This window comes from Actinia tenebrosa, unplaced genomic scaffold, assembly GCF_029948245.1.
Source record: "Actinia tenebrosa isolate PJP-AT-01 unplaced genomic scaffold, QUT_ActTen_1.0 PGA_scaffold0__85_contigs__length_37466705, whole genome shotgun sequence".
Taxonomy (NCBI): domain Eukaryota; kingdom Metazoa; phylum Cnidaria; class Anthozoa; order Actiniaria; family Actiniidae; genus Actinia; species Actinia tenebrosa.
Window position 1 is genome coordinate 33,250,398 of NW_028292569.1, and position 25,244 is coordinate 33,275,641.

General features: G+C 36.3%; 2 protein-coding genes across 2 annotated transcripts; one reads left to right on the top strand and one right to left on the bottom strand.

Annotated features, from left to right (window-relative positions):
• The first annotated feature begins 1,106 nt into the window (after positions 1-1,106).
• LOC116302787 (CXXC motif containing zinc binding protein) lies at positions 1,107-5,625 on the top strand. The gene is made up of 7 exons (XM_031712155.2): positions 1,107-1,254; positions 2,729-2,785; positions 3,524-3,605; positions 3,913-3,944; positions 4,023-4,100; positions 5,070-5,135; positions 5,279-5,625. Exons 2-7 carry the CDS (start codon positions 2,783-2,785, stop codon positions 5,357-5,359), a joined length of 342 nt encoding a protein of 113 aa, XP_031568015.2. The 5' UTR covers positions 1,107-1,254; positions 2,729-2,782; the 3' UTR covers positions 5,360-5,625.
• Positions 5,626-7,296: 1,671 nt separating this feature from the next.
• On the bottom strand, positions 7,297-15,171 carry LOC116302766 (uncharacterized). The gene is made up of 9 exons (XM_031712134.2): positions 14,884-15,171; positions 12,850-12,977; positions 12,017-12,080; positions 11,081-11,172; positions 10,561-10,679; positions 10,389-10,481; positions 9,616-9,728; positions 8,969-9,046; positions 7,297-8,555 (listed from the first exon to the last, which is right to left on the bottom strand). The coding sequence occupies exons 1-9, from the start codon at positions 15,058-15,060 to the stop codon at positions 8,421-8,423; spliced, it is 999 nt and encodes a 332-aa protein (XP_031567994.1). The 5' UTR covers positions 15,061-15,171; the 3' UTR covers positions 7,297-8,420.
• Between the last annotated feature and the right edge of the window lie 10,073 nt (positions 15,172-25,244).

Below are 25,244 nucleotides of genomic sequence, written 5' to 3' on the forward strand. Positions count from 1 at the left end.
CGCCTCTTGATCGTCGGCTTTTCATATCTCATTTTCAGAAGAACGTCCTTTAGCTGTTTTTCTGAAGACATAATGGTCCTTAGCGATCGTAGAGCTGCGTTAACGCCGGTTTTTTCAGCCACCATTATCGTCCTTGCTAAAAACTGGTGATGCGCCATCTTGGATTTGATATTACCCATCATGCTTAGAGCAAAACACAGGAAGCCCAAACTCATTTTAAGTTTAATTTCCTTGTGATATTCCCGGGGGGTGGGGTACTCCCCTATATTCGCTATACGGGTACGTGCCGTCAAACAGGGTATAGTTTCCAGCGATTCTACTTTGGAACAGGTTATATAAAATCGCACTCGCTCTGGAACAGGGTATATGAAATCACGCTCTCTCATCTCCGGAAAAGGGTTTTCAGCAATCTTGCTCTGGCACAGGGTATGAATTTCAGCGAATTTTACTCTGGAACAGGGTCAGGGTTCAGAGGGCTCAGCGGCACATCCCTGCCCTAAACGGGCAAGAGTATCCCCCCCCCCCCCCCCCCTCGGGTGATATTCTTTATTGAAGACTCAAAAGACTTTGAAACTATAGTCATAATTTAGACTAGTGAATTCTCACTTTCTTAATATTATTGTCTTATACGCACTATGTGTGTTCAAGGGCGGATTCAGCCAAAAACATTTGGGGGGGGGGGCTAATTGAGTTTCTTCCGTCAAAACAATGGAAAACAATGTAAAAAAGCATTGTCTTTTTTCCTGCAGCATTGTTTTTTTGCCCCCCCCTGGATCCGCCCTTGGTATTTTAGCCTTTAAAAAACTAGTTTCGTTGTTTCAACCTCTTCAGTTTGGCGCATGCTTGGATGGGTTGTTTACTAGAGACCGCTGTATCAGGACCGCAGACAACTATTCCTTCTTTTCGCTCTTTCCAAGATGGTGGTATGTGGCAATATTTTTATAACTTCAAAAAAATCTTGTCCGATTGCTGTATCTTTAAAAGAAATATATACTCTAACCCCCAGTTTTGAAGATAGGATCAACTAATTATTTTATTAGCTCGCTTAAACTATGTTTTTATAGCATTTTTGGAGCTATTTCGAACATCTTTGCCTCAAAGTGACGGTATTTCGATAGTGTTTTGAGTACTTGTCAAGCGATTGTCAATCGAAATTTATATTTTTTTTAGAGAATATCCTTGCAGTTCAAGGCCAACTTGGAGAACATCACCAACGTGAAGCCCGATGGAGACGATTTTCGATGGTATTTGAAGGTAAAAAACAAGATTTTCCATTATTTTTGATTTATTTATGATAATGTATTATTTAGTTTTACTTTACTGTTTGCATCGTCTCTACGATTCTTTCAAACGATTTTAGAATCTCGCAATAAAATCATCTATTCTTATCACATAACGCTAATACAGTTGAACCCTATAAAATATTATTTTTAATGTGGCCAACGTTTTGGCGGCTATATTAAAATAAATTATTCGAATCTTTGATTATTTTTCAAACAGAATGGTGTAAGAGGAGAGGGATTGTATTGCATTTGCATTGTATTGTATTGCATAAATATCTATAAAATAAGATATTATTTTAAATCTGGTCAAACTTTTGGCGGCTATATTGAAATAAATGATTCGAATCTTTGATTATTTTTCAAACAGAATGGTGTAAGAGGAGGGGCATTGTACTGCATATTTATATAAATAGTTTATTTGATTTTTTTTGTGTTGGGGAGGGGGGATATTTTACCAATAGCTTGTCAATCAAGCACCCCACTAATAATAATTCCCCTATTGATAGAGCACATGCAGCAAAACCATGAAATAAACACAAAGTTGATACTGACAAATAGCACTATATAGTGAGCAATAGTTGCTATCACTCAACCAGAACACTCATCATACAAAGACAAATACACAAGAGACCATTTGTGTCTTTTGTTTAACAAATGTTCTGGCTGAGTGATAGCAACTATTAGTCACTAGATACGTGCTATTTGTCACTATCAACTTTGTTTTTATTTCATGTTTTACTGCATGCACTCTAACAAACACGTCTAATTAACAGCGTTATTTCCTCCTCTATCCCCCCTCCTTTTTCAATCCTTCTTTGTCTCTTTCTTTATATGTTTTGCTTTTTTCTTACCTTCTTTTTCTTTTTCTTTTTTTTTCTTTCGTTCTTACTCCTTTCTTTGTTTCTTCTATTCTTTTTTACCTTTATTTCTTTCTTCCTTTCTTTCCTTCCTTATTTCTTTCTTTCTCTAACTCTGTCTCTGTTGCTTTTTCTCTTTTTTTCTCTAACTCTGTCTCTGTTGCTTTTTCTCTTTTTTTCTCTAACTCTGTCTCTGTGGTTTTTTTCTTTTTTCTCTAACTCTGTCTCTGTGGTTTTTTTCTTTTTTCTCTAACTCTGTCTCTGTCGCTTTTTCTCTTTTTCCTCTAACTTTGTCTCTGTCCTTTTTCTCTTTTTTTCTCTAACTCTGTCTCTGTCGCTTTTTCTCTTTTTCCTCTAACTTTGTCTCTGTCCTTTTTCTCTTTTTTTCTCTAACTCTGTCTCTGTCGCTTTTTCTCTTTTTTCTCTAACTATGTCTATGTTGCTTTTTTTCTTTTTTTCTCTAACTCTGTCTCTTTCTTTTTCTATCTCTTTCATTTCATTAATATTCTTTCATTTCATAATGTTCAAGAATTTTGTGCGAGGGATGTATACATATATATGCTTGTATACATATTTTTCTTTTTTCAGTTAAAATGTCTCAACTGTGGTGAAGAAACAAAACAGTGGATTTACCTTTGTTCCATGGTAAGGGAAAAAACTATGGGAGGGGATGGTGGAGCACTTAAAATGAAAATAAAAATATAAGAGATAAGATCTTACATAACCTAATTTAGAGGGGGGGGGGGGGGGGTGGGCAGAGTTATCCGAAGCCACCCACCTCTGCAAGTGAAATCCTGAATTTTGTCCTCAAATATCTCCAAAATTAAGAGTCAAACCACAGAAATGAATGTACTGTATGTTTGCATGGATGATAAACAATTTATTCAGGGGTGTAGCGGGGTCTCAACTATTGGGTGGGGACGGGGGGCAATGTACCATTATCCCTCCCTCCAAATCCACAGAAATTTCACATGAATTAATTAAATTTTGGTGCCGACAACACCTTGTTTTATTTGGAGGGGGAAGAGAGAGAGAGGGGGGGGGGGGGGGGGGGCATTTGCCTCCTAGTGCTCCCTCCTTATACTAGTGAATTTATTTGTGTATAGATGGTTGCTACAAACCATAAGGTTGGATCCCTAAGGTCTCTGAAGGTGGGATTTACCATTACCTACCAATTACAATGAACTGTGTCTTTTGTCACAAACACATTTTTAAAGTGAACTCTATTGAAGAAATAATACTATTTTCACCCTCATCTCATGCCTGATCCCACGCTTTTTTGTGCTTTCGTTGTACTTCCTGCATTAGGTACTAAACATAGCACAGAAAAACCATTCAATTAAATCTTGTAGTTAAAGACAATAATTGATTCTCTTATTTCAGGAAAGTGTGGCTATCAAAGGGAGTCGTGGATCAGCTAACTATGTCTCAAAGTGCAAACTATGTGGAAGAGAAAACTCACTCGGTGAGATTTTTTTTTTTTTTTTGAAATCATTTTTAAAAATCCATTCTAAAACTCATGAATATTTAATGAGGGGAAAACAAAGCAAATCACTACTGTGACCGTGGTTTGGAAATGTGTTTTTTTCTCCAAGAAATATTCATGAGTTTGAGAAGTAATTTGGAACACTTGAGAGAGTTCTTCCTCCGATTTCCAAACACCTCAAAGTCAGTTTAAAAAAGTCGAAATCAAAGGAAGAACTCTCTCTCGTGTTTGAAATATTACTTCAATGAAATTGAAATTGTAATGCTATTTTCTTTTATTTATTCAGATATTATCAAGGACAGCATTAAAGAATATAATGTAAGTATTTTTGCTAGAGGACCACACACTGCGGTTTTCTATTGCTTTTGTAAACTACCTTGTTGTTTGTCTTTGAAGGCAGATGACAGTAATCACTTCAAAACCATGGTTACTTTTGACTGTCGTGGTTTGGAACCCTTTGATTTCTCACCAAGGGTAGGTTAATTCTGCTGAATAAGGATCGCAAGGAGTAGGAGGTGGGGAAGGAGAAATGGAATGAAGCTCTCTTTCCTCCTTCTCCTTTTTTTTTTCCTGCTTCCTTCCTTCTTCTCTCTCCTCATTTTCTATCCCTTCTCATTCACGGGCTCATCCTCATCCTTGTCCTCATCCTCATCCTCTTCCTCTTCCTCTTCCTCTTGCTCTTCCTCTTCCTCTTCCTCTTCCTCTTCCTCTTCCTCTTCCTCTTGCTCTTCCTCTTCCTCTTCCTCTTGCTCTTCCTCTTGCTCTTGCTCTTGCTCTTCCTCTTGCTCTTCCTCTTCCTCTTCCTCTTGCTCTTCCTCTTCCTCTTGCTCTTCCTCTTCCTCTTCCTCTTCCTCTTCCTCTTGCTCTTCCTCTTCCTCTTCCTCCTCCTCCTCCTCTTGCTCTTGCTCTTGCTCTTGCTCTTGCTCTTGCTCTTGCTCTTGCTCTTGCTCTTGCTCTTGCTCTTGCTCTTGCTCTTGCTCTTGCTCTTGCTCTTGCTCTTGCTCTTGCTCTTGCTCTTGCTCTTGCTCTTCCTCTTCCTCTTGCTCTTGCTCTTGCTCTTGCTCTTGCTCTTCCTCTTCCTCTTGCTCTTGCTCTTGCTCTTCCTCTTCCTCTTCCTCTTCCTCTTCTACTTCCTCCTTCTCCTTCTCCTTCTCCTTCTCCTTCTCCTTCTCCTTCTCCTTCTCCTTCTCCTTCTCCTTCTCCTTCTCCTTCTCCTCCTCGTACTCTTGTTGTCCTCGTCCTTGTCCTCTTCTCGTCCTCGTCCTCCTCGTCCTCCTCCTCCTCCTCCTCCTCATCCTTCTCTTCCTCCTCCTCGTCCTCCTCCTCGTCCTCCTCCTCGTCCTTCTCTTCCTCCTCCTCCTCAATCCTCCATCTCCCTCCTTCCCTTCCTCAAACTATGTTTGGTTACTTGTGTTTATTCATAGCATTTTTGTCATTCCTCAGACTGGGTTCGTAGGTGAGGGTATAGAAACATCGACAAAGTTCACAGACATCGACCTGAGCGAAGCGGTAATGATCAGTCACATCTTTTGTTTGTTTGCTAAGGGAGAAACATCCAAAAAAAAATTGGGAATAGGGGGTAAAATAGCATAATAATAAGAGGAGTTTCAATGTTGATGGTAGTGGTCTAAGTTTGTCCTTTGCTGTTGCAGGACTGGTCTGACTACGACGAAAGAGCACAGCAGTCTATCGGAATCTACGAAGTCGCTTCACAGTTCATCAAAGCTGCTTAGACATGACGTCATCACAAAAAGGGCCACCGATGATGTCATCACATGAAGTTACCAAGGTTACGGCACTGACGATATGTGGACGACATTTAACACAAGGAATATATGATGTTTTATATAGTGTTAGGAATAAAGAATGTTATAAAAGTATGTAAGAAAATTAAGAAACCATATATATAATATGCCTTTGGTATTTTAGATATTAGATTTCCAATTGAAAAATATCCATTTTTACCGACAAATTTAGTCAATAAATGGTTCATATTCTATTACATGTTGAATGGATTAATATCTGCTTTAATATCAATAGTTATCCAATCCATTTCAGGTACATTCTTATTCCTATACGATCATCCAATCCATTTCAGGTACATTCTTATTCCTATACGTTCATCCAATCCATCTCAGGTACATTCTTATTCCTATACGTTCATCCAATCCATTTCAGGTACATTCTTATTCCTCCTATACGTTCATCCAATCCATCTCATGCAGGTACATTCTTATTCCTATACGTTCATCCAATCCATTTCAGGTACATTCTTATTCCTCCTATACGTTCATCCAATCCATCTCATGCAGGTACATTCTTATTCCTATACGTTCATCCAATCCATTTCAGGTACATTATTATTCCTATACGTTACGTTCATCCAAACCATTTCAGACCCATTCTTATTCCTATACGTTTAGTAATCCCATCTAAATTAAGTCCATTCTTATTCCTGTCGTTCATCCAATCAACGAGTATTAATTTTTCACACTTAATTTCTATAGCTTATTTTAGCTTAATGACATAAGTTGAATGTAGGGATGGCTTAATTTTTTTTGCTTTTTGTTTCCTTAACTAATCCTAATTCAAATTAATTGTTTCATAAATGGCTTTCAATTCTTTAAAAAAAATAGGTTTGTACTTCAGTGGCTTTTCCAGTACAAATAAACGCATTTTACTTCGTACAAAAAAACATTACACTGCGTATATGTATATATTTTCAAGCTGCAGAATTTTTAAAGCTATACAAAATTAACGTAAACGTTTTTACGAGCTGCGAAGACTTGAATTTGAATAGACTATAAAATAGAAATTCATGGAAAATGTCAAATAAAGGATCGACACGAAAGCTTTCCGGAGAACAAAGACTTCTACCAGTTTTTGAAAAGCAGAATCGTCTCCTTCAAAAAGAGCTATCTTCTCTAGAAAAACAACATCGCAAGGTAGTTAAATTTTGGGACAACAACCAAAGATACTTTACGTACAAGACGTTGGAAAGGAATTCTAAAATGACGAGTATTTTGGAAAGTAAACTTCAATTTGCTGAAGAGAAAAATGAGTTAGAGAAAGCGTGGAATAACAGAGGAAGAAGGAAAACAATTTCTAATTTGGAGCCTTTTTCAACTGCAAAATTGGAGAAGAAAGAGAGATCTCCCAGAAGGCCTAGATCAAAAAGCTTGCCTCAATCATTCCCAAAGCCTAATTTAAAAAGCGAGAATGAAGGCTTTAGTCAAGGTATTTTTCACACAGAAATTAAATCTATTGAGCCGTTTTCAAGAAATTTGGGACCAGCGAGTTCTCCAAGAGGTAAAAATGCGAATAACATGAAGTTGAATATCGTAGTTAGAGATCCCACGGTTGAGGTGTTGAACGAGGAAGACGAAATATGATGATTGCTTGGCTGGGAACGTCCCTCGGGATACCCTCGGGTATGGATACAAGGCCTCGTAGCACAAATGCAAATTACCGTGTCAGAAGACATGGCAAAACTCGTAACCGTACTGTAACGGTGCCGTATCTTACTGCAGTTGAACTATGCGTTGATACTGGATGAATATTAAGCTGGACGAAAATGAAAAGCCACTTCATTGTTAAGGCATGTTGTACCGTGTTCTATACCTGAGCCCAGTACGAAGGCCTGTGGATAGCGCTATCGGAAGGATAAATCTTATGCAATGGATAAATTTATTGGAAAACAGCATCGACTTACATCCACAGTGACACCAGAACGCGAGATTAGCCTCTTATAAGTTATTTTATAATAACAATAAAAATAGTTCGGGAGTATATAGTTGTACGTATTCTATAGTTTAGCATTCTATATGTAGTATTATTCTTTTAATTTCACTTGATCAAACTATACATTTTACAATCTTAATCAATTAATGGATATCAAATCACTTTAAGTTTCTTTTACGACTGATTTTGATTATTTGCAGTTTTTCAAATATATTTCATTTATACATAATAATAGTTAATGATCATCCTTATAAATAATAATTAATTCATCTGGTGCTTGTTGAGCAAAATAGCATTTAAAAAGCTGATATCAACATAACCAAGATAATCAATAATGATTATTAATTATTGACAACCTTAACGAAGTAATATACATTTCATTCTTAACGTTGAAGACGCAATGGAATAGCTGGGCATACTATATAATTCGTTTCAATATTGTTATTTAAGCTGCCAACCAGTTGACAATCCAACCAACCAACCAATCGAGGTCCCTTTCCTTTTCTATGGTCTGTACTCTTATCGAACATGGAATGGCGTTAGCATATGATCCAAACTCAATTGGTTTCACTGCAAAGTTTCGATGAGAGTACAGACCATAGAAAAGGGACCTTGATTTTTTTTTTCTTTACCCCCAAAAAAATGCAACAATAAAGACCAACGGAAAGAGCGCGTGCTCATTGACGTCAGCTCATTGGTCTGTCCTCTTATCGATGATGAAAATTAGCACGCAAGGAATTAATAATCTATGGTAAAAATATGTTTAAAATCATATAGAAAATATATGTGGATACCCAATATTGAGCATTAGACAGGTCTCTAGGGGTGTAGTATCCACCATCTAAATGAACAAAATTGGGTTCTTATCTTGGACCCCTATTGTCTTGACCTTCTCACTTTGGGGTCCGGAGGTTGGCACACTGGCATCACTGACAATGCTTATCATGTTTATATACATAGGGCCCACCTATATAAACAAACTATAGACAACACTCGTTAGCTTGAACATAAACTCAAAATCTTGCATCCTGATGTATTGACCTTGACCTTGGGTCATAGTTTTCGTTGTCCTGGCAAGAAGGGGTTTGGCTCATGAGGGTTGATGGTGCCGAGGGTGTGGTTGACCACACGGTGGTGCGCTTCATCAGCACGGATTGCTAGAATGACATCTCTCATCATTGCATCCTCCTGTGAAAGAAACAATAATGATTGAATGAAAAGTAGATGGGTGATCAGGGGCTGGCATGGTAGGTGGATTGACAGAGGCATGGATACGTAAATGAGTGAGTGGAGAGATGGATGGATGGAATAAAGGATTGGATAGATATTTACATTAGATCATCATCATCATTATTATTATTATGAGATATATGGATGGGCAGTTCAATGAGGTGGATAGGTACATGGGTACAGTTGGGATGGATGTATGCATGGATGCAAGGTGATAGGGCAGTTGGGATGTATGGATGGATGAAAAGTGACAGGGGAGTTGGGATGGACAGTATGGATGGATGAAAGGTAACAGGGCAGTTGGGATGGATGTATGGATAGATAGGTGAATGGATGGGTGAGTAGGAAGTAATTTTTTCATATTCACATACCCCCAATTTCCAGTAATTAACAGCAATTTGGGGAGCTTTCATCTGCTCCCATTTTGGCAGCTTTCCTTCATCAATGCACTAATTAAAACAGAAAATATATCTCATGATTACTGCTGTGTCTGCTACATTTTTGATAATCTAATAACTTATAGACTGTCATTTGCAAGCTTCAACAGCATCATCATCATCATAATCATCACCATCCTCATCCTCATCATCACCATCCTCATCATCATCACCATCATCATCATTAACAACAACACCATTATCAATGACAACAAAAGCATCATCACCATTACCATCATCCATTACTATCAGTATCATCCCGGCCACCACCATCATCACCATTGCAATCATCACCACCATCATCATCATCATCACCATCATCATCACCACCACCATCACCATCACCATCACCACCAGAATCATCATCATCATTATCATCACCACCATCATCATCACCACCACCATCACCATCACCATCACCATCACCATCACCACCAGAATCATCATCATCATTATCATCACCACCACCATCATCATCATCATCACTGCAGCATCGACCAATCACCATAATACCATCAACATCTATCATTAGCTTTAACATCATCATTTCCATCATTTTGATCTATTAGCCAGTTTTCTACCTTTAAGCAGTAAGTGTATGTCTTGACTGCTTCTTCTTCCAGGTAACCAACAAAACGATGACAGAACCGAGGACTTATCATATAAGCAATAAAGAACATATTGACAAACACACCTAAAGAATGAATAACTTTTTTTTAAATACCAACCAAAAAAATTACCCAAAAAAAGACTACAAAAATTGCAGGGTTGAATTAAAACATCAAAACTAAGGCCTAGGGCAAACGTTGAACTTTTCATGCACCGAACTTAATTACATCAAAGAATGCCACCTCATTATTACCTGATATCCATTGTTTTTAATGAGTTGGGTGCGTGGAAAGTTCAACGTTTGCCCTAGGCCTTAGGGGTATTTGATAGTCCATATACGAGGCATTTGGAAAGAATTTGCATACAGACAGGTATGAAGGCCATGACAAAATGCTTGTTCAGCAACTTGAATCGATGTTCAAGAGTGTAGTTCCAGAATTAATTATCCATACTCTCATGGAGGATTATTTCAAAGACCCCCTCACCCTCAGAAATTCCAATTTTCTTCTATACGAACTCTGTAATTTTTTCTTTCCCTGACCCCCTACTCCTCAAAAAATTCCAAATTCCTCCATGGGGGGTGTGGATAATTTCTGGAACTACACAATATGTGTAATATTAGCCTTATCAACTGTTTACCCAGAACACCTTTTGGTCATAGTTTCAATGATTGAACTTTTTCAACCCCAACAATGTTTCTCCAATTTCAAGTATACCAGGCTAAGATATAATCATTATACCATACCTTGTGCTGCGATGATGACTCCTCTAAAGAGGGCACCTGGTTTCTTCATTTCGAGAGCTGTCATTAAATGCATGCGCTCGTTCTCTGCCTCTTCTGCAAGCATTAACAGAAGAATTAACAAATGAACAATGGTCATTGTAAAATATATGTTTGCATGACGACAAGGACTAACCTAACAGTGTATGGATCCAGCCATGGTCACGTGACAGGCGTCGTAGGGACTTGAGGTGTCTTGCCATGCCTCCTATCATTCCTGGCACACCTGCAACAGTCTCTAGCATGATGATACGACTACATAATGAAAACAAGCCTGTCAATTACTACCCATTAATCATGTTCAATTAAGTTATGAAGAATGAGTGATATACCTGCAACCTGACCAACTGATCAATCAAAGGCTTACTGACTGACTGACTTACTAATTAACTAACGGGCCGACTAACTAACTGATCTGCTGTCATTTACAGACTGACCAACCAACTGATTGGCTGACTGACTGACTTACTAATTGATTAATTAACGGGCCAGCTTCATGTAACTGACTGACTGACCTAGTACTGAATGACCGGCCGACTGTCTAGCTGACTGTCTGACCAATCGACTGACTGGCTGTCCAACTGAGTGACTGATCAACTACTGACGAATTATCTGCATGATGACAGATTATTAATATTGCCATATTATATACTTACTTTAACCATTTGTTTTCTGTCATGGGTCCTATCTTATAAAAAGAAGCCAAATCAAAGGCTGTGCGCAACAGCTGCACGGAGTAGTAAGCTACCTGATGGTTATAAATATAAATTATATATTCTCCAATCATTGCTTAGATAGCTAGGTGGCTGCATGCATAACCTGGAGAATTTGATGTCGACTAGTGCATCAAAAATGTCAATGCAAAACAATGCAAGGTATAGATATTTCAGTTCTATACTCATATTTATATTTTACCCGGGGGGGTACTCCCCTATATTTGCTATACGGGTATGTGCCGCCCTATAGGGTATGGTTTTTCGGCTTTTGGGTCTGGGGTAGGGTCTCATGTTTTGACATTTTGTCTGGGATAGGGTATCATTTTAGTCTGGGATAGGGTTAACGATTTGGTCGTTTTCGTCTGGCTAACAGGCTATGCTTTCTGCCGACACAAAAACAATAAAAATGTTAGTAAATATTGTTTGCAATCGATTGTAAAACCTTATTTTCCGTCTTTTAGTCTGGGATAGAGCATGTACAATTCCTAGTTTTAGTCTGGGAAAGGGTATGTAAAATCAAAATTTTAGGTCTGGGATAGGGTCAGGGTTTTGAGGTCCTGGCGGCACACCCCTACCCAAGTTGGAGTGGTAGTACCCCCCCCCCCCCCGGGATATTTTACAACTACCACTCCCCATATGGGGCTCTTCCATGAGATTCTCACTCAACTTGTATGTTGATTTTTACGGAGGGAGGAAACCTGAGAACTCCGAGAAAACCCTTGTGGCAAGGGAGAGTACAACACATCAAACAAACTCAACTCACATATGATCCAGTCTGAGCCGGGGCTTAAACCTGGACCACAGCGGTGAGAGGTGAGCAGTAAACCACTTAGCCACTACGCCACCCACCCATGCAGACCATATTTTCAATAATACCTTGTCAATTTTGTCTTGTGGTTCCTTGTGAGTGATTTTAACCTTATTGACATCTTCTTCAGTCCTGTAAAAATAAAAAAAATAAAAAATAAATGAAAGAGATGCAAGGGACATGAACTAGCATGTTCAAACTAAATAGTAAGCACTAGCACATGAAATTACCTCTGCATTGCCCTTTTTCACCAATGACACAATATGACACATGTATGATGGCGTCATTTGACTCCCACTACCAAGATGCTTTGCACGCGTTCTTTCTCATTTAAATTTGCATTCCCTCATGAGAATAGTAAGACAATTGGTGCTAATTAACTGAACAAAAGAAAGAGTGCAAGGGAGTCTGGTAGTAGAGGTCAATGACGCCATCATGTAAACCAAGGGCGTATCCAAGGGGGGGGCAGAGGAGGGCTAAACCCCCCCCTTCAGCAGAAAAAAAAACAAACAAAACTGAAGAATTAGATGCTTTTTTTATTGTTTTCCGTTGTGTTGCTGGAAAAACCTCAATTAGCAGCCCCCTAAACTCAATTAGCCCCCCCCTAAAATTTTGGTTGGATCCGCCCTTGCAAATTAAACGTACTATTTTCTTCCATACAAACTCTGTAATTTCATTCTTTCTCTGACCCCCCTACCCCTCAGGAATTCCAAATTCCTCTGGGGGGGGGGGGTGGGGATATGAACAATTTTTGGAACTACACTTAATTTAACTTCCAATTTATTCCACTGGGGATGGGAGAGTTAAGCTTGTCACTGTCTGTTTTAATTGTTTTTTCAATTTTAATAATTGTTATTGTTGATATAAATTTTTTATATTTTACTTTTATAGTAATATTTACCAAATTGGGTGAGGCAAAAGGTAAGGGCTGTCCTCTTTCTTACTGTCCTTACAAGCTGCATCATTTTGAGATTCTTTGAAGTGAGGTAAATTTTGACAGCAATATGAACTCGTATACATTGTGCGAACCTAAAAGATGCAAAACAAAGATTATCAGAATAAACATAGAAAACTTATTCTCAAACAAAATATATGAATAAGTCACTTGGACTTTTATCTCACAAAGGAAGCTTTTGAGAAGCAGAACTCAAAACAACGTGTAACAGCTTCAGCCATATTTGAAATCTCAGAATGCAAGTCAAAGTTAAATCAAAATAAAGTTTCAAATTTTTATGCTCTTCAAATTGACGTTAAACTTCTCCTTACTCCACATTCACTAAGGAGGCTGGAAACGGTTTTTTCTTGAGCACGCTCATGCTCTAGGTCCAAGTAGATCGAACTTGCAAAAGGAAAATTTTTGTACTCATAAATTTTATATTCAAACTGTAAAAAATCGAAAATTCTGTGGTGAAATTTCTTCAAATTTTGCATATGGCTTTAGTTTATGTTTTCAAAAACTTAAGGAAAATTTTAAAAAATTCTGTAAAAGGGAACTATTCCAAACAATTTTTATTGATTTTTACAAATTCCCTCTTACAGAATCTTTTCTTTTCTTGTCAAATGGGAGATAATATGATACAAAGTTGAAATATTCCAGTTTTAAAAAAATTTCACCATTTGGTTCCTGAGTTATGATTTTTTAAATAAACATTTTTGATGGCATACCAAGGGTTCTGACGTTGTCATAGCAATGTCTGACGTCATTTTTTCATGCTCATTGTGATCTTTTGTTTATGGTCTTTGGCTTTCCGGGTTTCTTTGCTGTCATATTATAGCCATAATAATTTTTTTTAGCTCATAATGTGAAGGCACAAAACACTTTCCAGCATTCTTAATATGAAATAAATTCCATAGAAATTCGCTTATTCATTTAGAAAGGTTTTGTTTGATATGGCCTTGACCTTGTTATTATGATTAGCTATCACCTATTTCTAAGTTATTCTTACTTTATCCTTATATATTATAGTGACGTGTACCAGGTGCAGGTAAACTGTCTTGCACTTCAATACACTATAAAACGTAGTTAAGTATTATAGTGGAAGGGGTGAAGGGGTGACGGGGGGGGGGGGGGGGGTGGGTGGAAAGTAATGTTTCAGAATATCCATTTTATTTTGTCAGACCTCCAGAATGATAAAAATACATTTATATTGACTGAATATCGAATTTATTTGCATAAAGCCGAAAAAGATGATAAAATAAAGCCTTTTTTCTGTCGTTTAATACGATCTCATTGAAATCGAATCGCCACAAAAATTTGGTTTCAAAATACAATCTTATCCTTGTCGCTTCTTTGAGAAACAGGGAAAGAAAAGCTTGGAATTAGAAAGAAAAGCTTGGAATTAAAAAGAAACTTTTCAAGGTGGATGACAGTACAGAACGAGTAGATGAAGATAAGTTTTTGGAGTCCAAAACAATAAATAGGTTTACGCTAATTCCAAAGTCAGCAAAGATTTCAAGTCTAGATTCTTATTTAATTCTTATTTAATTCTTTATATAAAGCTATAAATGATAAAACGATCTCAAAAGGTACTTAGCATGAAACTTGTTGGATGTATACAGGCTCAGTTTTGTACTTTTTAGGCAAAATTAGAGATTCATCGGACTGGAGAGGCGGGCATTTGACCACTTCGTGGAGCCTGAACGATGGAGCATTTGATCATTTTTTGGCCCGCATGGTGGGGAATTTGACCAATTATTTTTCAAAAAGTCAAATGCCCGGGGGGTTGCCCGGAGGGGGGGGATGGGAACCTTTGGAATTGACTCATACATTATTTCGACGACCACGATTTTTGAAAGCCATTTTGAAGTTGCGTTTTTAATTCAAGGATCGTAGTGTCGCCATTAATATGTCTTAAAAAATCGACTTTAGAGCTTTCATTTTTATGACTTGAAGAATATGTATCTATTGTAAACGAGTATTAATCGAATTGCTCACCGAATATGGAGCAGAAGGCGTTGAAATCTTGGGAAAATAACCACCTTGCATCTGACAACAACTTCTTATATTCACAGCACCTAAACGCGGTCCTCTTGCTAGGATTATCGCGAGAACACTCCGAGATCCTGCAAAACTACCGGAAGAATGAAATCTTCCAAGTTTAGGAACGATCATTTTGGATTTTTTGAGTAGTTAACGTTTTCAGTTCAGCTTTTTTGTGCTTTTTGATGTTGAAGTTTATATAGTGTAATCGACATTGACGTTTGCATAAGCATGGCGTGACGTCATAAGGGTGATCTCAATAAGCTTTTAGTTTCATAGTTTAAGAATCGATTCCACTGCGCATGCGATTTTATCCCGAATTTCTCACCTTCTTTTGTCTAAACCTTCTCTTGTTCTTAATTAAACAAAAGAAGGTGAGAAATTCGGGATAAAATCGCATGCGCAGTGGAATCGATTCTTAAACTATGAAAAGGCTTATAACTTGCCCGTCACGTTATCATAGTATGTGAATACAATGAAAATTGCTGAGTAATGATGATTGGGGACATCCTCTGGGGTTCTGGACTTAGTATTTCATTGGGAATTTTTTGAATTTCTTGGTTTGTTTGTGAAAGAGGATATTGAAACCTGATATTCCTGAAAGTAAATTAAGTACGTTGATGATTGAATGCTATTTAATATATTTTATGCCATTTCCACATTACTTTTGTCACCCGTTTCTTTGAAATAAACTTGTGAAAATATTTACTGAAACTGTCTTCTTTCTTTCTTTCTTTCTTTCTTTCTTTCTCTCTTACTTACTTTACTACAGGTATAGTAGAAAACCCAAAACCACATAACGGGGTCCCTGTGGTGTTACCACAAGTAAATGGGATTGAAAACACTTCCTTCGTGCGAAACCTCACGTCTGCAGTTTGTCCAGAATGCTGTATCATTCCTCAATAATGGGCATGTTTATGAAGAATTAAACGTAAAATACACGTTGACGTTGTCATGATTTGGACAGTATAAAAAAGGCAAAGATTTGACTTCATTAAAAAACGGAGCCAAAAATTCAAAATTTACAAATGTTCGAACTGTCGAGCAAAAAACTGAAGACGGAAATTTTTGGCGGGGTATTTTCATAGGTTTTATGTTTGCATTTTTGTTTTGCATACAAAAATACAAGATTTTTTTTTTAGATCATGAGAATCACATTAAATAATATAGTTAATTAAGAGTTGTGATATAAACATACGAACGTTGAATATTTTCATGTCAATATATTGTCAATGTACAATACAAACGCGCAGGAAATATCTTGAATCCCATTGGTGAAAAATTACATCACCATTTTTAAACTCTATCCTACTGGTCGATTTGTCTCGTTGGAATTTAAATGGTTCATGTGGCGCCACATTCAAAATAGTATTCACAGTTGCTGCAAAGACTTCGAATAGGTAAGACACAGTTTTTTACTCGTAGAAAATACTCTTAAAATATAATACGAAATATTAGAATTTTTCTTTACAGAGACTGAAGTTTGAAAGTAGTGTGATATTTGCTGTATTTTTAACCCCCAAAAAATTCAAATTCTCAAAATTTAGAACGAAATATCCAGTCTTTCGATGTACACGTGTGAGGCAAGGAACAACCCAAATGAAACCATTTGAAACACGAACTTCATTTCTTCTTTTTAAATTAATTAGAAAGTCTAGTTATGAGCTTTTTTTAGTTTAAAGGGCTACATTTTTATATCTTCTATATTTTAAACGATTTGGTGGGCTTTTTAGGTTCAAAGACTGCCTCGTGCGAACGAAAAGATTCATAAAATCACTATCTTTACAAAAGAAAAATCAATATATTGTTATCCATCCTTGTTGCAACGATTTAATATACTCCAAGTTGCATAATAAAGTTAGCTAAACTTTCATTTTTATTTCTTTTCAGAATTTTTTCCACTTTTTTTCCTGCGAACATACTTTCGACAAAATTATGCAGCAACCATAAGGTAAAAGTTTTATCTTTTTAACGCACTGTATTAATATAGTACTATACTATCCTGTAGTAGTATATTAGATATATGCGATGCATATGTTACTTGTTACTTGGTTATACACTGTGTATTAATGTAGAATTATACTATCTCGTAGTGGTATATTCGATAGATACGATGCATATCGAACTGTTAGTTCGTTGCGTACTGTATTAATGTAGAACTATACTATCTTGTAGTGGTATTCGATTTAAATAGAGCTGTTACTTGGTGTTGCGCACTGTATTAAAGTAGTTCTATACTATCTCGTAGTGGTATATTCGATTTTAAAAGAGCTGTTACTTGGTTGCGTACTGTATTAAAGTAGATCTATATTATCTTGTAGTGGTATATTCGATTTTAATAGAGCTGTTACTTGGTTGCGCACTGTATTAATATAGAACTATATTATCTTGTAGTGGTATATTCGATTTTAAAAGAGCTGTTACTTGGTTGCGTACTGTATTAATGTAGAATTATACTATCTTGTAGTGGTATTCAATTTAAATAGAGCTGTTACTTGGTTGCGTACTGTATTAATGTAGATCTATATTATCTTGTAGTGGTATATTCGATTTTAATAGAGCTGTTACTTGGTTGCGCACTGTATTAATATAGAACTATATTATCTTGTAGTGGTATATTCGATTTTAAAAGAGCTGTTACTTGGTTGCGTACTGTATTAATGTAGAATTATACTATCTTGTAGTGGTATATTCAATTTAAATAGAGCTGTTACTTGGTTGCGTACTGTATTAATGTAGAATTATACTATCTTGTAGTGGTATTCAATTTAAATAGAGCTGTTACTTGGTTGCATACTGTATTAATGTAGAACTATACTATCTCGTAGTGGTATATTCGATTTAAATAGAGCTGTTACTTGGTTGCGCACTGTATTAAAGTAGATCTATACTGTCTTGTAGCAGTGTATTCGATTGATACGATGCATATTGAACTGTTGAACTATACCATCTTTAGCAGTATATTTGATGTACGATTGTATTTCATCTTGTAGTAGCATATTCCTTAGATTTTCAAATTAGTTTTATTGATATATTTTACATCTGAATTTAAGCTTGCTTGCTTCGCACTTAAATTTTTCCCGTTTTCGGCTCCGTTGATTGTTTAAAAAACTGTACTTTTGTATGTCGTTTTGACCTGGTTTTATCCTGATACAATATAAGAGTTTGATGTCTTTTCTTACAATGATCGAGGAGATGAAAATAGAGAAGATGGGAAAGGGAAAGAGAGATGGAGAAGATGAATACGAGGAGTTAAAGAAAGAAATTAAAATGGGAGAATTTGGAGAAGGAAAAAAGGAAAATTATATGGGATTTAAACTTTCGAGTTTCAAAATATAAACAACTGTATACCATTTAGATATTAATCCGAGGCAACAATTCGAATATTTATTGAGAAAACCAAGGCCATAAAGTTTATTGAATTTTGAGATGATCAAAATTTAACTGTTTTTTAATTCGAAGAAACGTTTCAAAAGCATCACCATGTTGATAAGAACGCGTGTTATACCTAGGACACAAACCAATGATTTTTGAACCGCGATATTAGGGACCTTAAGCTGCAGGACGGCAACGTGGGCGACAATGTCGGCGAAATTGAGGCGCTTCAACTTTCTATTGTATTATTATTTCGTGTTTATCTAGTATTTTACTCAATAAGAATCCCCGCTTTAGAGTGAAATGACGTCTTTTGGGAACGCTTTTCTTATAACGAAAATCAGCAAAGATAAGCTTTTGGCGTAGCCGTTCTCTTTAGTACGTAAAAATAGGACATTTCACGTCTTACTTTCAGCATAAGACGGTAATGATGCATAGTATTTCGTACATTCCAATGCGTATCTATTGAATAGCGCAATTAGTGCTATTGTATGGTTGCCGTCGTCGTCGTCGTTGCCGTCCTGCAGCTTAAGGTCCCTATTAATGTCGAAATAAAACGTCTTGAAGTATTAATGAACACATAGCATTGAACTATCATTTGATTGAGTGCCGTATTACTGAAGAACTATACTATCTTGTAGTAGTTTATTCAAAAGCTAGGAAGCATATTGAACTGTTACTTGGTTGCTCACTGTATTAATATAGAACTATACTATCTTGTAGTGGTATATTCGATTTAAATAGAGCTGTTACTTGGTTGCGAACTGTATCAAAGTAGATCTATATTATCTTGTAGTGGTATATTCGATTTAAATAGAGCTGTTACTTGGTTGCGCACTGTATTAATATAGAACTATACTATCTTGTAGTGGTATATTCGATTTAAATAGAACTGTTACTTGGTTGCGCACTGTATTAATATAGAACTATACTATCTTATAGTGGTATATTCGATTTAAATAGAACTGTTACTTGGTTACGCACTGTATTAATATAGAACTATACTATCTTGTAGTGGTATATTCGATTTAAATAGAGCCGTTACTTGGTTGCGCACTGTATTAATATAGAACTATACTATCTCGTAGTGGTATATTCGATTTAAATAGAGCTGTTACTTGGTTGCGTACTGTATCAAAGTAGATCTATATTATGTTGTAGTGGTATATTCGATTGAAATAGAGCTGTTACTTGGTTGCGCACTGTATTAAAGTAGATCTATATTATCTTGTAGTGGTATATTCAATTTAAATAGAGCTGTTACTTGGTTGCGCACTGTATTAAAGTAGATCTATATTATCTTGTAGTGGTATATTCGATTTAAATAGAGCAGTTACTTGGTTGCGCACTGTATTAAAGTAAATCTATATTATCTTGTAGTGGTATACTCGATTTAAATAGAGCTGTTACTTGGTTGCGCACTGTATCAAAGTAGATCTATATTATCTTGTAGTGGTATATTCGATTTAAATAGAGCTGTTACTTGGTTGCGCACTGTATTAAAGTAGATCTATATTATCTTGTAGTGGTATATTCGATTTAAATAGAACTGTTACTTGGTTGCGCACTGTATTAAAGTAGAACTATACTATCTTGTAGTGGTATATTCGATAGATATGATGCATATTGAACTGTTACTTGGTTACGCACTGTATTAATGTAGAACTATACTATCTTGTAGTGGTATATTCGATAGATACGATGCATATTAAACTGTGACTTGGTTACGAACTGTATTAATGTAGAACTATGCTATCTAGTAGTGGTATATTCGATAGATACGATGCATACCAAACTGTCACTTGGTTGCGCACTGTATTAATGTATAATTATATTATCTTGTAGTGATATATTCGACTTAAATAGAGCTGTTACTTGGTTGCGCACTGTATTAATGTAGAACTCTACTATCTAGTAGTGGTATATTCAATAGATACGATACATATCGAACTGTTATTTGGTTGCGCACTGTATTAATGTAGAACTATACTATCTTGCAGGGGTATATTCGATAGATACGTTAGTTGGTTGCGCATTATATTTATGAACAGCTGTACTATCTTGTGTTAGTGTATTTAATAGATGCAATGCATATTGAACTGTGCACGTACGTGGAATGGGATAATCTTTTTTTGAGAAATTCTTTACAGATTGGAGGTTGCTTTTTTTCATAACATTTTGAAGCAGGTGGATTTGGTCTTGAATGTTTGCTCCTAGTTTTTTGCCTGGATTTTGGTTTCTGGATTTTTTAGATGATTTTTGAGGTGAGTTGTACTTTTCTTCTTTCTTATTATTTTCGTTCTTGGTGTCTCTGCCTAAATATTTAAGACTTCATTATTAATTTCTTTATTATTTTTTGCAGAAAAAAATTTAAGAAACATTGCAGTGTAATAAGAAAGGGAGTATTTTAGATATTTATAATTTATTTTTTAAAACATTTATTTGTCTTCTAGTATTCTTTATTTAGTTTGAATGTTTTGCCACTCGATATTTTGCCATTTTGTGATTTTACAAATAAGATTATTATTTCAATATGCTAGAAGTTCTACTGATTAAATTGTAAAAAAAATGGGATTCAAACTCAGATTTAGAGATGTCGAAACCCAAACTAAAATCTCTAAATCCTCTCTGATTATGCAAGTATTTGGGATTCAAACCCAAATCTCGTCAAACCTAGATTTTGCTTTCAAATTTCTCATCTTATACTAACTAAAATTGCCTTTAGTCTATTCACAGGCCAAGTAATACATCTTAAAGGTAGTATGGTTATATTGACTTGTGGTATATGGAATCGTTTTGGGAGTTTTTACTGAAAAAAGTAAGATAAATACGGTTAATGAGGTTTATTTTTTGTAAAAAAAATGGGATTCAAACCCAAACTTCTTGCTTTTAGAACAATTAATTTCTACACACTTGGAGAGCTAAATGCTGACGATTATACAGATCCATAATAAAAAACTGAATTGTTTTTCCAGCCCAGGTCGAAGTAAAACAAATGAAAAGAAAATGTAGTGTTTTGTAATGGGACTCTAACCCAAAACTCGAGCGTTAGAACTTTCAATATAAAGTGTATTTGATGGAATGGCTCGACTAACAGAGCAACTAGGATTCAAACCTAGATTACGCTATACTCGTAAACTTTTTACCGAAGTAAATAATTTTTTTACTAACCTTTTATTATATTTTTACAGGTCAGTATTCAATGTACAAGATGAGGTGAAAACTGCGCTACAGAATTAGAATTTCGCTTGAAAAGTCAAGGAAGATTATAAATATAAAAATTGGAATATTTAATTGAAGTCAAATCAACTGACAGAACAATAATTCGGAGATATTACGAATTCTTTAGTTACGGTTGTGTTTTTACAGGACTCTAACCCGTCTCTATCGAGTCTTTTAACATCAAGTACAAACAGCATTTGATAGGGTGACTTGTTTATTTGCAGCAGCTGGGACTCAAACCCGGATTGCGGTGCAGAATAACTAGTTTTAGTCTTTTTTGTGATCTTTTCTAACAATTTTTTTAGCGTGTTTTTCAGGTCCAGATTCAGTCCATTCCTGTCAAGTATTGTCCTCAAACAGTACAGGTCCTTTTCTTCCTTTTGTTTTTGTTTTTTGTTTTTTTGTTTCCTATTTTATACCAATGAACATAAAAATACTAAAAAGATGAATGCTTACTCAGATTAGGATATGTTTTTCTCACATTTTAGACTGAAAATCGCGACTCCAACGAAGTGTGCCAGTTTTTCAGGTCCAGATTCAGTCCATCCCTATCAAGATTTATCCTCAAACAGTTCAGGTACTGTAGCTTATTTCAGACGCATGAACATTTAAAAACATATATGAATTAAACGTCAGTAAGTTTTTTTTCATCTTTTCACGGTGTATAATTTACCTTTTTATCATTACTGTTTCATTAGAAACACCGACGCAGCTCACACTAGTTTTTAGCTAGTTATCTCTACTTTAAATTAAAAGATGTCATACTTAGATTAGAATACTGTTTTTTTTAGCTTTCAGTAAGTCTCAAGCACCAATGATGAAGAGTGCCGAGAATTTGAAGATTAAGCCTACTTTGGATATGTAAGTAAACATTGATGTTGTTGTTACGGTTTGTTTGTTTGTTTGTCGTTGCTGTTGTTGTTGCTGCTGTTAATTGCTTTTGTTGTTGCTGCTGTTGTTGTAAGTGCTGTACGTTGTTGTTGTTGTTGCTGTCGTTGCTGTTGTTGTTGTTGCTTTGTCGTTGCTGTTGTTGTTGTTGCTTTGTCGTTGCTGTTGTTGTTGTTGCTGTCGTTGCTGTTGTTGTTGTTGATATTGTTGTTGTTCAGTGCTGGTGTTGCTTTTGTTGTTGCTACTACTGCTGTTAGTGTTGTTGTTGCTGCTGCTGTTGTTAGTGCTGTCGTTGCTGCTGTCGTTGCTGGTGCTGTCCTTGTTCTTGTTGTTGTTATTGCTGTTGTTACTGCTCTTTTGCTGTAATTGCTGCTGCTGCTGCTGTTGCTGCTGTTGTAGTTGTCATTCCTGCTATTGTTGTTCGTAGTCGCTCTATTTGACAATCATAGAATCATTCTATCCATTCTAATAATATCTTCACATTCATCTCGTAGAAAACCCCTGGACAGTATATACCACAGCCAAGCATCATATCGACTTCATCCTTCCCCGCCATTTAACGAGTAAGTCTAACATCTTGCAAGCCCTCGTTTGTTTCTGTGACCTCTTGACCTCAGAACCACAGTTTCATTCTATTCATTCCAATAATACCTTCATATTCATTTCACAGGGAACCTGCACTGGACAGGCAGTACCACAGCTGCGCTTCATACTGACTTCATTCTTCCCCGCCACTGAACAAGTAAGTCTATTATCTTGTGCGCTCTCTGTTTCGGTGACCTCTTGACCTCAAAACCACAGTTCCACTCTATCCATTCCAATAATACCTTCATATTCATCTCACAGGTAACCTGCACTGGACGGTACCACAGCCCAGCTTCATGCAGACTCCATCCTTCACCGCCATACAACAAGTAAGTGTAACATCTTTTGCGCCCTCTGTTTGTTGTATATGTGACCTCTACTCTAATCCAAAGCTACTAAGACTTGCTCTTAATACGGCGACCATTCGACATACGCAGGCACAGAGAGGTCTACTGAACTAGTGCATTCTGATCTAACTTAGGGTAACTACAATATCTTGGTAAAAAATCTAGCTCCATTTTGAGCCTTCTCAAGTCAGTAACTTATACTTGCTAAAAAAATACTATTAATTTTGACAAGATACTTTCTATGACTTGTCTAGACAGACAGAAGACTACAGAACCTTTTCGTCTTCTTGGCTCCCTCTTCACAATTAACAACACGACAATGCATCACCGAATAGTTCAAGAATAACAAGACGTACTCGTCCATCCATCCAAACGTCAGGTTCTTGGTTATACGTGAGTTATGAAATTTAATTATTCTTGCAGTATACGTGGGTATAATTGAACTAAAATGCAACCTACAAAATTTCTTAACATCCTAGTAAATATTGCACATTTTTAACGGTATAAATTTTGTTTTGCCATTGTTTTCAATTGCTATAAATTATACCCGTGTGTGCTATATTTTTTCAGTGAGATTCGGTACATAGTTTTATTCAATTTAACTTCGATTCTAATTGGCATTTCATTTGGCTCAGATTCATTCGATCTTTATCTTTCGTTCTTCGATACAACATTTCGTTTTTATAACCCGAACTCTATTTTCTCTCTTAAGTTTAGGGCTTTCTGCAGATCTTTCGGATATCTCCGCGTACTTAAGAAACGTTATTTTTCGATTAAGTTAGAGTTAGGATACTAGAAGTTTTTCGGATGCTTCTAGTTAGATTAAGTTAGATTTTATGAAGTTTTTTTCGGATGGCTTCAAAACAAATTAGGTTCCTAGAGGTTTTTCGGATGCCTCTAGTTAGACTAAGTTAGCTTCTTTGAAGTCTTTTTGGATGGCTTCAAACGGTTTAGGATACTAGAGGTTTTTCGGATGCCTCTAGTTAGACTTAAGTTTGCTTTTTCGGCTCTTTTATCACCGCCTTTTCCCCGCCTCTTTTCCGGCTTCTTTTTCCGGCTTTTTCCCCGGCCTTTTTTCCGGAAGCATGTGTTTAGGTTTAGACAGTGTAGTATGGTTATAATCAGGTAGAAGTTAGCCCCATATGATTTTGGGTGTGGTTCCTTACGTTATCGTACTTCGACTAATGGGTTTTGAGTTTTAGACAGGTTGTTTGTTGGCAAAAATAAAGTTGAAATAAAGCAAGCTTTTGCTTATTTTATGGCTGTCTCAAGTATTTATGTCTGTCTGTCTTTGTGTCGGTGTCTGTGTCCGCTACGAAGAACGGTAGCCTCCACGTGGCGTAGCGGGGAAGTAATTGCCATTGTAACCAGTAAACTCGATGCTAATTGGCTATTGAATTCCAATTACACATTCATCAAAAACTTTGATATAAATGTTTAAAATGTATATGTTTTAGACTCAAAATATTGATTTACTGGTATAACATCTATGGCAATTATTACGAATAACCGTTTATCCTAATAGGCCCTTTGCAGTTAGCGGTCACGTGTCTGTACCTAGTGGGCAAATTTTTTTATTTTATTTTAAATCGTTGATTCTTTTTAGCTGCTTTTAAAGAACTGAATGAAACGATGTGTAACCAGTGTGTCACGAAATGCAGTTTTATTACGATCTCTCGAAACAGGTTGTAGAAAGTTTGTTTGCTCACCAGTATATTTCACCCATGGGAATCAAGATGTTCATTCATTTGCTCTCAGTCAATTAATCAGCACGTGATTGCTGAGCTGCAAAGCGCCTATTGCAAGTGCGTTTTTATTTTCTTATTTTTCAGTTTCATTTTAACTGCCCTAGTATTTTATTTCTGGCCCAAGAGATTTGTCCCAGATTCCTTATGTCAT

Coding starts and splice junctions, on each gene's coding strand:
- LOC116302787 (XM_031712155.2), top strand. Junction 3,945..4,022: donor ACAGCATTAAAGAATATAAT/GTAAGTATTTTT, acceptor TTGTCTTTGAAG/GCAGATGACAGTAATCACTT. Junction 5,136..5,278: donor ACATCGACCTGAGCGAAGCG/GTAATGATCAGT, acceptor TTGCTGTTGCAG/GACTGGTCTGACTACGACGA.
- LOC116302766 (XM_031712134.2), bottom strand. CDS start 15,060: ATGATCGTTCCTAAACTTGGAAGATTTCATTCTTCCGGTAGTTTTGCA. Junction 10,482..10,560: donor CTGGATCCATACACTGTTAG/GTTAGTCCTTGT, acceptor TAATGCTTGCAG/AAGAGGCAGAGAACGAGCGC. Junction 9,729..10,388: donor AGTCATCATCGCAGCACAAG/GTATGGTATAAT, acceptor TTCATTCTTTAG/GTGTGTTTGTCAATATGTTC.